Source organism: Plasmodium sp. gorilla clade G2 (assembly GCF_900097015.1).
Source record: "Plasmodium sp. gorilla clade G2 genome assembly, chromosome: 14".
Taxonomy (NCBI): Eukaryota; Apicomplexa; class Aconoidasida; order Haemosporida; family Plasmodiidae; genus Plasmodium; species Plasmodium adleri (nom. inval.).
This window is the reverse complement of record NC_041706.1, coordinates 1,778,472-1,796,055: the sequence shown is the minus strand read 5'-3', so window position 1 is coordinate 1,796,055 and position 17,584 is coordinate 1,778,472. Positions and strand designations below refer to the sequence as shown.

Here is a 17,584-nt window from a genome sequence, read left to right as displayed (position 1 = left end):
TTTTTTTATGTTATATATAATGACAAATGACATAAAAAAATAATTTCCTATATATTTAAGCTAATTCTTATATATATATATGATAATCACACATTGATTATGAGTAATAAGCATATAAAAAATAATATATATATAAATATATATTATATATTTTATATGTGTTCTTTGAATTACGGATACAATATTTAAAGGGGAAAAAATAAATAAAAAAAAAAAATCATATATATATTAATATATATATATATATATCATATATGTGTTCTTTGAATTACGGATACTATTTAAAGCAGAATAAATTAAATAAATAAAATACATACATATTATAAAATATATATATTTTATAATATATATATTTCTATATTTTTTTTTATATATATTCCTTATGTGATGCTATTATATATATATATATATATATTTTTTTTTTCCTTTTGTATACATATGTTACATTATGCATTGCATTAAAATAATACTTGCATATTTTTATTTGTACGGTATTTTATTTTTATATCCTAAGATCTACTATACACAGTGGAAAAAAAAAAATAATAAAAAAATAATAATAATAAAAATAAACCTTTGTGCATGGTTTAATAATAATATAAAATACAAAAATATTATAATAAAGGAATAATTTGATATGTGCTTTGTAAATATTCCTTATATATTTGCTACGTATTAAAAAAAAAAAAATATATTTATTTATTATAAAAAAAAAAATAATAATAACATCATATATTATATATATATGTAATATACATATGAAAGATACATGTATCATAAAATAAAATATACATATAATATATATATATACTATATATATAATACATCTTATATATACATAATTTACGTCATATAAATAATATACATACAATATATATTTTATTTATACTTATGTATATATTTTTTTACATATATATAAATATATATTTAAAATATATAGTATAATAAATATTATAAAAAAAAAAATACATACATATATATATATAATATTTATAAATTTATATTTTATTATTATTTTAATTTTCTGATGTATTTTTCTTCTATCTGTAAATTTTTGCCAATATCTGAAAAAGAAAAGATATATTTAAATATTGTAAAAAAACGATTCTGTAAATCAAATATATATAATAATAATAATATTATTAATTATAATAAGAAGGGTTTAAAAAATTTTTCTTTTTGTAATAATAAATTAGCAAAAAATATAAATTTCATAAATATTAATAATAATAAGAAGGGACTAAATTTTCATAGTATAAATAAAGAAATAAAAATGGCAAGCGCAGTACCACAGGTTGTTTCCTTAGATCCTACAAGTATTCCAATTGAATATACTACTCCTATTCATGATATAAAAGTTGAAGTTCATGAATTAAAAGGAGGTTGTAATGTTGATGAGGGATTAACTGTATTTTTAGTTAATAATCCTGGTAAAGAAAATGGTCCAGTTAAAATAAACTCAAAAGTTAATGATAAAAATGTGAGTGAATTTTTAAAAGATGAGAATATGGAAAAATTTAATGTTAAATTAGGAACATCAAAACATTTTTTTATGTTTAATGATAAGAAAACTTCCGTTGCTGTTGGTTATGTTGGATGTGGATCAGTTGCAGATTTAAGTGAAGCTGATGTTAAAAGAGTAGTATTATCATTAGTTTCTATGTTACATGATAATAAACTTTCTAAATTGACTGTTGTTTTTGAAATTAATGTTGATAAGAATTTATTTCGTTTTTTCTTAGAAACATTATTCTATGAATATATGACTGATGAAAGATTCAAATCTACAGATAAAAATCTTAATATGGAATATATAAAACATTTAGGTGTATATATAAACAATGCTGATACATATAATGGAGAAGTTGAAAAAGCTCTTGTTTATTATTTTGGTACGTATTATGCATCTCAACTAATAGCTGCACCATCCAACTATTGTAATCCTGTATCATTATCTAATGCAGCTGTTGAGCTAGCTCAAAAATTAAATTTAGAATATAAAATTCTAGGAGTAAAAGAACTTGAAGAATTAAAAATGGGAGCTTATTTATCTGTAGGTAAAGGTAGTATGTATCCAAACAAATTTATTCATTTAACATATAAAAGCAAAGGAGATGTCAAAAAAAAAGTTGCATTAGTAGGAAAAGGTATAACATTTGATTCAGGAGGATATAACTTAAAAGCTGCTCCAGGATCTATGATAGATTTAATGAAATTTGATATGAGTGGATGTGCAGCTGTTTTAGGTTGTGCTTATTGTGTAGGTACACTCAAACCACAAAATGTAGAAATACATTTTTTAAGTGCTGTTTGTGAAAATATGGTTTCTAAAAATTCCTATCGTCCAGGTGATATTATTACAGCATCAAATGGAAAAACTATAGAAGTTGGTAATACAGATGCTGAAGGAAGATTAACATTAGCTGATGCTTTAGTATATGCTGAAAAATTAGGTGTTGATTATATTGTAGATATAGCTACATTAACAGGTGCTATGTTATACTCATTAGGTACAAGTTATGCTGGTGTTTTTGGTAATAATGAAGAACTTATCAATAAATTATTAAACTCTTCAAAAACTTCAAACGAACCAGTCTGGTGGTTACCAATTATTAATGAATACAGAGCAACATTAAATTCAAAATATGCTGATATTAATAATATCTCATCAAGTGTTAAAGCTTCATCAATTGTAGCCTCATTATTTTTAAAAGAATTTATTCAAAATACTGCATGGGCACATATTGATATTGCTGGAGTCTCATGGAATTTCAAAGCTAGAAAACCAAAAGGTTTTGGTGTCCGTTTATTGACAGAATTTGTTCTCAATGACGCCCTCTAATAAAGATATAATAAAAAAATTAAATATATAAATAAATAAATATATATATATATATATATTTGTATTTTTTTTTTTTATTACTGAAGTTATTAATTTTTTATTTCTTTAACATCTTCATGTGTGGTGTACCTCACACTAAACAATTTACTTAAATTAATATACACTTATATATCATATTTATTTATTATATATATATATTTTTTTTTTATTATTACACGGCTATTACATATGTGACTTTTATTTTTGCACATATCAGATCTTTTCTATAACTCACTATAAGTTTTAAGCTTAAGGGGTTATATATATAAACATATACATATATACATATATATATATATATATTTATTTATATATATTTTTTAAAAGTGTTGTCTTTATTTTATTAGTATTTCATTTTAATTAATGTTCAAAATAGAAAATTAAGAAACTTTAAACATAATAATTAATATTAAATAAATTGAAAAAAAGAAAAGAAATTTATAGATTATAGATTATAAATTATAAATTATTATATAAAGGGATAAGATAAATGTATGTATCACCCTTCAATATTTTTAAATATATATATATATATATATTGTATCATTATCCGTTGCATATCCTTTCAAGTCTTTCAAATCATATGTACATACAAAATAAAAAACAGAACAAATGTATGTATATGTTGGTATATTCCTTTTTGCAATCAAAAAAAAAAAAAAAAAAAAAAAAAAAAGCACTAAAATTGCACTTATATTAATAAACAACTAAATATATATATATATATATATATATATGTATTATCCGTTTAGACCCTTTGAAAAATTATCATAAATGTTAATTTTCGTCTTTTACTCATTTTTTTATATTCTTCATTTTATCAAACAAGTTAAAAACAATATTTATAATATGTACATGATAAATGAAAACTTAAAGACCTATATTATTTCATATTTTTTAAATAATACAATTTTAATCAATTATAATGTAGTAAAAAAAAAAAAAAAAACCAAAAGAAATATTTGTGATACTTATTTAAAAAAAAAAAAATGGAAAGTGAAAAAAAAAAAACTTTTAACAAGGTAGATAAATCAATTGTTCCTTTTCATAATACAACCTTTTTAAATATAATAGAAAATTTGTGGAATCTTTTAAATGTAGAAAAAGAAAGTTCTATTGATTTGTTCAACGAACAAATATATACGTTCCTAAATAAAAAAGCGAAAATCATATTTGAAAAAAAGATACTACCACATTTTATTACAAATGCTTGCAATGAAAAGATACTGGAAAATATATTATTTGAAAAAAGAATTAACATAAGAAATAAAACACATAAAAATATTAGTGAATTAAAAAGAATTACAAATGAAAATGATTTGGATTTATTAATAGAAACTAATCAAAGGATACACAGCAAATATCATATGGATCGGAAAAAATGTAAAGATATACTTTTAATATCCAAACCAGCATTTTTTAAAATAATCACAAATATTGTATGTAACAATAAAAAAATATTAACATCATCAAATTTATATAATAATACAATATATAAAACTCTTTCGTATATTCTAAAAAATACAAATAAACAAATAAATAAAAATAAAATTTATGAAAATATACAAACAACCAAACATTTTATTAAAAATGATTATTTGTTGAAAGAAGATTATGATCATATAAATAATTCATATACCTTAAATGATATAATACATAATTCCATAATACAATTATCAAAGGGGAAAAGTCTACATTACAAACATGAGTGTGGAAAAAATAATAAGCAAATAATAGATTATTTAGATAAGAATAATTTAATCAAATATACAAAGGAAAAAAGAAATATATCAAATACACATATACATGAAAGGAGAACATTATATAATGATCCTGTATATATTTTAAAAAAATTTTTAGAAAGAGATAGAAACATATTAAAATATGAAGACATGTGGAAAGATATCAATGAATATACATTTCAACCAAATATTCATAAATATATAGATATAGAATATAATAAGGAAATAAATAAAAAAATTAAAAAAAAAGAAAATGAACAAATAAAGGACACACAATTGAATATAAAAAATATTTTTAAAAATAATGAAGACGTCATGTATAATAATGTCTTGACATATATGCATAATGATGAATTTAGTTCACTTGAAAAAAATGAAAAAAACATCATAAGTGATGAAAAATATTTGGAATTGTTATATCAAATTTATGGTACTCATCAGGTAATAAGTATATACATGAAAAAAAAATAAAAAATATAATACACCATATAATATATATATATATATATATATATATATATTACTAAAGTCTTATTTTATTTTATTTTATTTCATTTTATTTCATTTTATTTTATTTCATTTTTATTTTTTTATTGCCACTCTATAGGCAAATAACAATGTAAGAACCATAAGAAAAAAATCGTATAATGAATCAAAACCCATACATAGAATAAACAGATATATGTCAAGAAATAATAAAATATTAAATAATCATGCTTTAAATAATAATGTTTTAAATTACTCCTCATTGGGAATTCCAAAAGAAAAAATTTTAAACAGTACTCATAACAATTATGGAAAAAAAAAAAAATGGCAAAATGAACTTCGAAATGGATATGATAGAAACAATTTTAATTTCTCTCTACATGATGAAGAACAAATAAAGAAAGAATGTGATGAAAGAAAAAAAAGAATAAATTCTTATGACTGGAATAAACATATAAGGTTATATGAACGAGGTTTAAAAACGAAAATCATACAAAATTATGAATTATATAATAATATTATATCAACAAATATGAATAATACAAATAAATATATATCAACAAATATAAATGAATATGACAATTATTATAAGGCATCAAATAATACATTCAAAATAAAAAATAATAATTTTGATACGATAAATATGTGCCCTCTTACAATATCATATAATAGTATACCTACTCCAAAAGTAGTTACAATAAAATCAAAAGAACATGATATTTTAGAAAATATAAAAAAGGAAATATTATCATTACCAAAGTCAGTTCAACTCTTATAAAAAAAAAAAAAAAAAAAAAATTAAAAATTAAATTATAAATTGTTTTTTATAAAGGAAATTTATATGTGACATATATAATTATACATATATATATTATATGTATGTATGTATTTTTTTTTTTTTTTTTTTGGATATTCACAAAAAAATATTAATTTTTTAGCTAGCTCAAAAAAATTTAATTTTTTCATATATATATTAAATAATATATATAAATAAATATGTTATAATATAGAGATAAGAAAAAATATAATATACATAATATATATATAATAAATATATATTATAATATATACTAAATATATTTCTTCATTTTTTATAATTTTTTTTTTTTTTTTAAATTAATAATATATATATATATATATATAATTTTTTTATTACATATATTTATTTAATATGCATAATTTTTTTTTTTTTTTTTTTTTTTTTTTTATTTATTTAAATTTTGTTCATGTAAAAAAAATTGATAATTTATAATTGTTAATGGGGGTATTTTTGTGATAAGCACCTAACTTAATAGGCGCGACAAAAATTTGTGGTATATTGTATTTAACATACTTACTACACGGCAATCTTTAGTAAAAGGCGAAAGATTGATTCGTTATGTAGTAAGTACACACACCAATCATAACTTAAAAAATAATTGTTTATTCTACTATGTATATTTTTCATTACCAAAACTGTACCTCTCGAATATATTTATTTATAAAAAAAAAAAAATAATAAATAAATAAATAAATAAATAAAGCATTAACATGATATTATATACATATATTTAATATACATATGAATTTAATTGCTTTTTATATTTTTTATGAATACCATTATATTTATTTTATCAATATTAAAATTACATAATAAAGTATATTTTTCATTTACTATAAAGTGAACATTCTAGGATCTTATTTTTTTTTTTATGTTTATTTTCAAATATATTTATTTTAGAAAAGTTTATTAATTTTTTAAATGTTATGTTTTTTAAATTATAGAAAATAAAGGATAAATATGATGTATGTTAAAAAAATAAAAAATGTAAAGAACATATATAATATATTTTATATATATGTATTATTTATTACGATATATTTATATTATTATTTTTAATTTATATGAATTCTATATTTGAATTGTACATGAATTTATATATTTTTCTATAAAATATGTAAAAAAAATAAATAGATAAATAAAAATAAAAAATATATATATTTTATGATATTTATATATTTCATATAATAAAAATAACCAAAAAAAAAAAAAAAAAAAAAAAAAAAAAAAAAAAATATTAATTTCTTCTTATAATATACAATTTGGTTAAAAAAAAATATAAACATATAATATGATACATATGGAAAATGATAAAAATAAATGAATAAATAAATTTATATATAATAATAATGTATAAATATATATATTATATATAAAAAAAATTTTCTTTCTTGTTATTATTTTTTTTTTTTTCTTTCCTTAAAATAAAAATATGAATAAAAGAATATATGTATATAAAATATAATACATTATAACATTGATTACACATAATATTACATAACTCATATGTTGTTTATATAAAAATAAAATAATTAGATAAAAAAATTATATAATATGTGGTTAAAATAAATTTAATTTTTTTTTTTTTTTTCTCTTCTTTTTAATTCTTCATGGTAAAATATAAATTTAAATAGATATGAATTTATATATATATATAAATATAATATTAGTAGAATCTGTTATTTCCTCTTAATGGTATATTATTTACATTGTTTGAACGCCCAGAACTATAATAAGGGTTTCTTCTTTGATTATTTCCCATAGAATAAGATATTTTTTCTAATTGTGGTGGTACTGGTTGTTCAGATTCTCTTAATATTTTAACTAAATCCTTTGCAAGTCTATATTTATCTGCTGTTAAAAATGTAAAAGAAGCACCATGAGAACCTGCTCTTCCTGTTCTTCCAATTCTATGAACATAATCTTCAATTTGATTTGGAAAATCAAAATTGATAACATATTTAACATTTTTTATATCTAATCCTCTTGAAGCTACATCAGTAGCAATCATAATAGGACTCTTACCAGTTTTAAATTCATTCAATACCCACCTTCTTTCTTCTTGTTTTTTATCTCCATGTATACATAAAGCTGGCATACCATCTAACCTTAACGCCTTTGTAATAAAATCTGCATTTTTCTTTGTTTCAACAAATACAATAATTCTATCATTATCTTTAAAGATTCTTTGTAATAAAGATTTCAAATTTCCGATTTTTTCATGTTCCTAAAAATATAAAAATATATTAATATATATATAAACGTATGCATTGTATATACATATATTTTGTTCAAATTGAAATATTTTAAACCAGATATTTAATAGGACAAAATGAAATATAAAGATGAATTTTATATAAATAGAAAATATATATATATATATATATATATATATATATATATATATATATAAATTTATATATAAATTTTTATTTTATATAATAAGGATCATATTTATGTTAGCCTTTTTCATTTCTTTCGAAATATTTGAAAAACGTAGCTAAACAATAAATTATCATAACTAACCTCATTGCAAATTTAAAAGTGATTGGGACATCAAAAAAAAAAAAAAAAAAATTAAGATAGAAACGAAATGGAAAAAAAAAAAAAAAATAAAAAATAAATATATATAAATCATTCATATTTTTCATATAAATGATTTATTTTTTTTTATTCTTTTCCTTTTTAATCGTTCCTTTCGCTCTTTCTTTTTTTTTTTTTTTTTTCTTAATTTTTTGTATTAATATTTTTCAACAATCTTGCCGCTTCATATATTTTCCTTATATATAGAAAAGATACTTTTCCATAATTATGTATATCAAAATATAAAAATATTAAAAAAAAAAACAAACAAAAAAAAAACAAACATATAAATGGATATCTTATAATCATTTAATAATTTAAAAAAATAATAATAATAAACAACAAAAACATAAATAATTTATATATATATAATGTCATTTTCTTCATGGACAGGCAAGATTGGCTAAAAAATAGAAATCATCACATTTAAAAAAATCAACAAGGATTTTTTTATTATTTATCACTTATAAATTTGCAACGAACTGCTCTATGAATCCTTATTATAAGCAATACAAATAAAACACAAATGTAAGGCACAAAATATGAAAAATGAAATAAAAGCAAATAGGTACATTATTATTCTAAACAAATATAAAAATGTAGGTAATAAAATATATGAATGGATATATATATATTATGAAACGGTAATATAATAAAATATCTGTAAATAATACAAACACACACATACATACACAAAAAAAAAAGGAAAAAATATTAATAACTTTACATATTGTAATAATACAATTTTTTTAAAACAATATATTTACAAAAAAAAATAAAAATAACACATATTAATTATAAAATAAACAAATAAATAAATACATATATATGTGTGCGCACATATATATACTTGCATATATGACAAAAAAAAAAAAAAGATCATTCATATATATATATATACATATAATGTTCATGAATTAAATGCAAAATAAACGAATTACCTCAAGAAGATATATTTCTTGTTTAATACTACGACAAGCAGTTAATGTCAAAGAGCCAACATTTACTTGTATTGGTTGCTCTTTACATAAATCTCTTGCCAAGGCTTGTACTTCTTTTGGCCATGTAGCTGACCACATTAATGTTTGTCTATCAGGTCTAATTTGATCAACAATTTTTCTTATTTGTAATTCAAAACCCATATCTAACATTTTATCAGCTTCATCTAAAACAAGATAAGTAACCCTCATAAGGTTTGTTACATTTTGTTCTAATAAATCTATTAGACGTCCTGGGCATGCAATTAAAATATGAACACCTTGTTTTAAAGCATATATTTGTCCACTTTTAGGTACACCTCCATATGCACATGTATTTCTTATTTTTGATTCGGTCGAAAATTTGATACATTCTTGACGTATTTGTTCAGCTAGTTCTCTTGTTGGTGCTAATACTAGAACTATAGGACCATCACCATATTTTAAATTAGGTTGAGCTAAAATATGAACAAATGCAGGTAATATAAAAGCTAATGTTTTCCCACTTCCTGTCTCTGCTTTACCTATCATATCTTTTCCTGATAATGCAATAGGCCATCCTTGTATTTGTATAGGTGTTGGAGATACAATATTATTATTTTTTAAGGATTTTATAACATAATCTGGAAATCCTATTTTATTAATTGAAACTACAGGTTTTGGTACATTTTCACCTTCTAATATTGTAATCTTATGTTTATCTCTTATCTCTTTAACTTCTTTTGCTGATAACTTACTTATATCTTCATGTTCTTTATAAAAATTCTTTTCAAACGGAACTAAATTTATAGTCTTCCAATCAATTGGAGCTAAATTCTTACCATAATTATTAGAATTGTTATTATAATTAGGAACATAACCTGTTCCATAATTCGCTCTATACTGTTGACCATAGGCTTGATAGTTTCCATAGCTGTTATTATAATCTGGGTAAGCATTATATCTATTACTATTATTATTATTGTTGTTGTAATTAAATCCTCTCATTGTATGATACAAATATTAAAAAAAATATATAATATTTTTTACTATATAAATATATATTTATTTATATTATGTGATAAGTATTTTAATCTTATATATATATATATATATATTAAATATGAATTAATTTATAAAACTATATATTATATAGCTAACACCTCGTGATAAAATATATATATATATTTATATTTTATATCTTATTTGTCTTCAATCTTATTTTAATTTTTTCAAAGTGTACTTATATAAATAATATTTTGATATATTTTTTTTTGTTTTTTATTGGAATATTTATTTAATTAAATATTAACATTTTTTTCTTTATATATATATGTATTTTTTTTTTTTTTTTTTTGTACTTTTTTATATATTATTATAACTTTTATATAACTCTAGTCATTATAAGTAAATATAAACATAAATATAAATATAATGTTTATTTTTCTACATGATAAAAAATATATTATTTTTTGATAAATAAATCTTTTCTCATTTTTTTTTTTTTTTCTTTTTTGTTATATATTTGTAGTAAAATTATAAAAATCATACATTTTTTTATATATAAAACTTAAAAATCATATTTGTATATATTTTATATATAACATATATATTAAATATACATTTATTTGTAAAATATGTTATTCATGTATCGTAAACTTAAAGCTATTATTATTATTATTTATTTATTTTAAAAAGCTTTTTTACGTAAATTTTAAAGATTTTGTGGCAAATAATATATATGTATATAAAATATTATTAATTAATAATAAAAAAAAAAAAAAAAAAAAACATTAATTGCATTAAAATGATTAAGAACATGTACTTTTTTTTATATATATAATTTTATAGTGAATTATAAATATATATATATATATATATATACTTAATATTTATTTATTTCTTCTATTTATATATTCTTATATATATAATTTATATTTTCTATTGATAATTCCTTTGAGAAATTATTATTATATCAAAAATATATATATATATATTATATTTTTATATATTTTTTACAATTTACATTTAGGTACATTAATATTTTATGCTAATAATATAAATATTATAATTTATAAAAGCTATTCATTCACATATTATAATATAATAGCCCATATATATATTATATATATATATATATATATATATATATATATATATATATAGAAAGGGAAATATTTTAACTCTATTACATTAATATTATACTTATATATATTATATATATTTTTTATATATAATAATATATTATAATTAAGATTTTATTTTACATAATAATAAAAATATTATATAGGCTTACGTTCTCATGAAAAAAATTATAAAACAATATATATTGTGTATAAAGAAATAATTATATATATATATATATATATATATATATTTAAAATGGTATAATTTCATATTATTCTTTTTCTTTTTGTATATGATAGAATAATGATTATTTTCTATAAAAAATTTGAAGAATAAAAAGAATAAAAAAATATAAATTCTTTAAGATATTTTTATTCCCCCTAATTTAGAATTTTAATATATAATTATTTATTAATATATGAAATAAATTTATTTCTTTTTAAAAAATTAAAATTTGAATTTTTGTTTTTCTCTACATTTTTAAAAAATGTACATAATATATTATTCGATTGGTTAAAAGTAACATTTTTATGAAGTACAAAACAGACATACATATAAATATGTAGAATAATGTATAACATAAATTATAAGTAATATATACAAAACATGTAAATATAAATATATATATATATGTATATATATATGTTTTTTATATAGTATATATATTTAACCTTAAATGTCTTAAACATATATAAAGTGCTACTGTAATTTCAAAGGTCTATTGTTTAACTTCTATATAACATTTTTATGTTATAATATTTTTGCTTATATATAATAACATATATAATTATATCTTATGGATATTATAATCAATTAAAAATGTATAAAAAAAAAAAAAAAAATTTAATCGGGTTTTTAAAAATCTAAAGTACTTATAATGTCATATATATATATATATATATATTATGGTTTACATTCCACTGATAAATTTCTTTTTATTTTATTTTATTTTATTTTTTCAATTGTTCGCTCATAATTGTCCGAATATTAATTTTTAACTATCCAATCAATATAATGGTAGTGTCCACTTATAAATATATAATTTTTTTTCCACCTTCTTATATAATGCAGTTAAACTTTTACACCCTAGAGCATGCTTAAATAAAATATTGTATATTTTAAGATTATTTATTTAAAAAAAAAAAAAAAAAAAAAAAAAAAATTATATAAATTTCATATAAATATTAGGATTAAATCTATTTGATCTATTTTGTTAACATGTTCATAAGTCTTACAAAAAGAATACATATATATATGTATATATTTAACATATTATATAATTACCTAAAATATAACTCCTAAGACATAATATTATATATATATATATTTATATATATGTATATATTTTTATACATTATTGTAAGGTACTATTTATTTTTATTATTTTATTTTATATTTATTGTTTATATATACATTTTAGAAAAAAAAAAAAAAAAAAATAATATGAATAATTATAATAATTATTGTTATGATGAGAGCATAAAAGATGCATGTATCCATGTGAAGGAAAATCCTTCATCATATGATAATAATAATAATAATATAGAACATACTAATCAAAGTTCGAATGAATCATCTACAAATATATTAAGTGCTAAAAAAATGTCAACTCATGAACAAAATATTCAGAAGGGTACTAAAAATTATTATGTTCATAATAATAATTACCCAAATATAATTAAGGAAGAAGAAAATATTTTTCTACTTGCATGTAACAAATTTGTTAATTTCACACTACACAAACGTTATTTTGTTTTTTTAAGTTTATTGATAGGTTTTTTATTGTTTATGTTAATAAGTATACTATTTTACGAAACTATGATTGATAATAAATTAGAAACATCATTTGTGTCCTTTGATAATAGTTTAAAATATATTAGAAATATTTATCCTCTATCATTTGAAATAAAAAAAGCAGGTGATGTCTTAACACAATCAAGTGACAAGCTAGGAAACCATACCAATCATTTTATAAATATTTATAAAAAAGAGAAAACAGCTACACTTATGTTTTTTACAGAAAATAATAATGATGAAAATCACATATTAGATTATAATATATTAAAAGATATATTCTTTTTATTACAATATTTTAAACAAATAAATATAGTAACAGATCAAAAAAAAATATACTGGAATGATATATGTAAAAAATATGATACTCCCCTTAGTGGTACCAAATGTTTTGTCTTAGGTCTTTTTACAATTAGTGAACTTACAAATATAAATTATAATAATATAAAGAAATGGAATATATTTTTTGATAATATAATAAAAGAAGATACCAATTATATCAAAAAATTTTTTTCTCAAGCTGTATACTTTTTACCTAATTTTTTATATATACCTAATAATATTCTATATAAAATTGAAGAACCACAAAATATGAATAATATAATAAATAATATATATAGTAATATAAAAGGTCTCTTATTTGTTTATACATTTGATGATAATATACAAAATGAATTATTAGATAATTGGTATAGTAAATTAAATGAATATATACAATTAATTAATAATAATAAATTATCTCATATTAATATAAAAAATCCTGATGGAACAATATATACACATATTTTAAAATATACCAAATTATTAAATGTATTAACAATTAATGATAAACAGTTACAATATGAAGAACAAAATTCAATTCTTTTAGGATTTCAATCAAATTATTTATTTATTATACTTTCATTATTATTTATATTTTTTTATATAAATATTAACCTATCAACATTTGTAACATATACAAAAAAAGTAGTTCTACTTATATGTGTCTATTTATTAACTTTTTTTTCTTTATCATCTACATTTTTTATATACTTAATATTTAAATTGTATATAATGCGTATATTCCTGTTGAATTATTTTGTCTTGTTTTTTTTGAGTGTCTTATTTTGTTCTGTCAATATTTTTTATTATAACCAATATTGTAGGATATCCACAAAGGATTCACAAAAAAAAAAAAAAAATAATAACAATAATAATGATAATAGTGATAATAATATATATGGATATACTAATAAACATAATTACCATTCATCATATCCCATTAGAGATAGCCATTTGGAAACTTCTTATTACCAACAAGCAACTTATAAATCCTTATATTTTAATGGAATATTAACCTTTGTTTTAATATTGATATATACAGTAGGCCTATTTTGTAGCTACACAATTACAAAATGGTTTTGCTTAAATACCATATTTTCTCTTATATCTTTATATATTTATTATGCCTTCTTTTTTAATAACATGTTTTCCTATTTATTTTATCTCAAGGAAGAAACAATAAATAATGACAATCATCCAAATGATCAAATTAAAGTAATTGATCATTCTAAAATGAATGATGAGGAGGATAAAAAAGAAATGGTTATTTTTTTGAATACACAACAAAAGGTAAATAATAATAATTTGAATAATCTTAAGGAAAATAATTATTCGTTCGAAAATAATGACATCAATAGGAATAATGATATGTTTAAAAATAATGATATGTTTAAAAATAATGATATGTTTAAAAATAATGATATACATAAAAATCATAATAATACCATATATACAAAAAAATGTATCACAAACTATTTTGACAAAATGGATACTTTTAAAAACAACCCTGAATATACAGAACATAAAATTTATAATAAACAAAAATATAAAGAAAAAACTTTCTACATTTTTAAAAAAATATCACTATTATTTCTTCTCATCTTATCATTCCTAATATTATACCTATATATATTTATCAATAATAAAACAAATTTTAGTATTTTTAGATATATGAACAAAAATTCTAATGTCAGATTGTTTATAGAAAAATTTGAAGGTATAGCTAGCCATGTTATCGAACCGGCTTATTTAGTATTGCCTGAAACATTTAATTATGAAAAAGAAGATAATCTAATTAATGTTGTAAAATTAATTGATGATTTAAAAAAAGAAAAATGTATTTATGATCCTATTATATCATGGATAACAACATTTGAGATTCTAAAAAATGATTGTAGAAATTTAAATTTTTTTGATACTCAATATGAATTAGATATTGATCCAGAAGAATGCATTAATTATAATTTACAAAGTGTAGGGAAGAAAAAAAATAAATTATATTTAGAACTATTAAGAAAACAATTTTGTAAAAATATAGACATATCATTATGTGATACATTTAATAAAATAATTTATAATTGGATTCATTATAAAAATGATGATATATATGAAAGTCATATGTTTCAAATAAAAACATCTTATAAGGAAAATATTGATCAGATTCTTCCTCAATATCATACAATAACTCCACATATATTTTATGACAATTACATAAAGGTATAAAAAGGAAATATAAAATATATATATATATATATATATATATATATATATATATATATATTTATTTATTTATTTATTATACACCATTTTTTATATAGATGGACGAGAATTATAACATTAAGAATAGCAGGATAGGTGCCATATTTCATAATTACCCAAGTTCTTATAACAAAAATATAGAGACAATTGAAAAAATAAATAATATTATTAAAAATAGTAATATAGAGAATATATATTTTTATTCAGAAACGTATGTTTTATACCAACAAGCTATGAAATTTCTTAAAGAATTCAAACTTATGTTCTTTTTTTATATATTCATATATATTATTTCTATATATATATTTAATAAAATAGGAATATTAATAATTTTTCCATTCTTGTTATTTAATAGTTTAAGTATGTTATATTGTACTTATTTTTTTTCTATTAATACTGATGCCATAACAATTATATTATTAAAAATAACTACTGCTATATCATTATCTAATTATCTATATTCCACTTTATATTTTAAAGAATCAAAAAATGGTACTCCTCATTTTGATAACACGATAAAGAAATCGTTACCATATTTATTATTTCTAATATTATGTAAGTTATATATATTAAAATAAAAATAAATAAATATAAATATATATATATATATATATATATATATATATATATATATATATATATATATATATAATATAAGAGATAAGACATATATATCATATATGAAATAGTCTATTCGTTAATATCATATAAAAGGATGAATTATGAAATATTTTAATACACACATAAAAGGTGTTTATATATATTAAAAATATCACATATTAAAATAGGACAAATGAATACATAAAAAATAATAATATTATACATTTTAGTATGCTTTATACATATAATTTTATTTTATTTTTTTTTTTTTTTTTTCAGATTTGATTAGCTTTAGTGCTGGAGATTATATTTCGAATGTCGTAAGGTTATACATCTTAATTCATGTTCTGTGGTATATTTTATATTCTATTACCATATTTTGTATGCATAGAATTATGAATAAATAAATAATAAAAGAAATGATAATATTCTTAACAGTTTAATCAACTATTATAAAAAATATACAATTTTTATAACCATAATACAAATATATATATATATATATATATATATATATATATTATTAGTGTTATGGTGTTTTTATAAAATAAATAATTTTCTTTTTTTCTTTATAACTTTTGTAAGGAATTCTATAAAATATTCCATTTATAAATAAAAATTAAAATAAAAATGAATTAATATAAATGTATATACATATATATTATATATAATAATTATAAATTCTCTTTTTGGTGAATCTAAAAAAACGGAATACATTTTAAAATGTAGCATCTAATTAATTATGAAGATAATAAATTTTCTATACAAAAAAAATAAAAAATAAGAAATAATTTATCATTAATATTATAATATTATGCTTTGCACACATCTGAAATAACATAAAATGAGGTTCTGCTCTGCTTTCTCATTTTAAAAATTAAAAAAATATATATATAATTTATATATATATTTTACATATATATATATATAATATATATAATACAATGATTTATATATATATTTTTATTTACTTATTTTTTAAGTTATAAATATTACTTTAAGGTTCTACAAATTT

The 17,584-nt window shown here is 18.1% G+C and overlaps 4 protein-coding genes and 1 non-coding gene across 5 annotated transcripts; 3 read left to right on the top strand and 2 right to left on the bottom strand.

Annotated features, from left to right (window-relative positions):
- Window positions 1–1,027: 1,027 nt before the first annotated feature.
- Window positions 1,028–2,842, top strand: PADL01_1446200 (M17 leucyl aminopeptidase; the record flags this gene model as incomplete). Its single annotated transcript, XM_028684745.1, has 1 exon — window positions 1,028–2,842. The coding sequence occupies one exon, from the start codon at window positions 1,028–1,030 to the stop codon at window positions 2,840–2,842; it is 1,815 nt and encodes a 604-aa protein (XP_028540793.1).
- A 1,028-nt stretch (window positions 2,843–3,870) lies between these two features.
- On the top strand, window positions 3,871–5,887 carry PADL01_1446100 (conserved Plasmodium protein, unknown function; the record flags this gene model as incomplete). Its single annotated transcript, XM_028684744.1, has 2 exons — window positions 3,871–5,064; window positions 5,231–5,887. The coding sequence occupies 2 exons, from the start codon at window positions 3,871–3,873 to the stop codon at window positions 5,885–5,887; spliced, it is 1,851 nt and encodes a 616-aa protein (XP_028540792.1).
- Window positions 5,888–6,387: 500 nt separating this feature from the next.
- On the bottom strand, window positions 6,388–6,504 carry PADL01_1446000. Its single transcript, XR_003699408.1, has one exon. It is a non-coding gene; the product is annotated as a U5 spliceosomal RNA (non-coding RNA).
- A 1,091-nt stretch (window positions 6,505–7,595) lies between these two features.
- On the bottom strand, window positions 7,596–10,476 carry PADL01_1445900 (ATP-dependent RNA helicase DDX5, putative; the record flags this gene model as incomplete). The annotated part of the gene is made up of 2 exons (XM_028684743.1): window positions 7,596–8,156; window positions 9,454–10,476. 2 exons carry the CDS (start codon window positions 10,474–10,476, stop codon window positions 7,596–7,598), a joined length of 1,584 nt encoding a protein of 527 aa, XP_028540791.1.
- Window positions 10,477–12,930: 2,454 nt separating this feature from the next.
- On the top strand, window positions 12,931–16,976 carry PADL01_1445800 (conserved Plasmodium membrane protein, unknown function; the record flags this gene model as incomplete). The annotated part of the gene is made up of 3 exons (XM_028684742.1): window positions 12,931–15,927; window positions 16,029–16,524; window positions 16,849–16,976. The coding sequence occupies 3 exons, from the start codon at window positions 12,931–12,933 to the stop codon at window positions 16,974–16,976; spliced, it is 3,621 nt and encodes a 1,206-aa protein (XP_028540790.1).
- Between the last annotated feature and the right edge of the window lie 608 nt (window positions 16,977–17,584).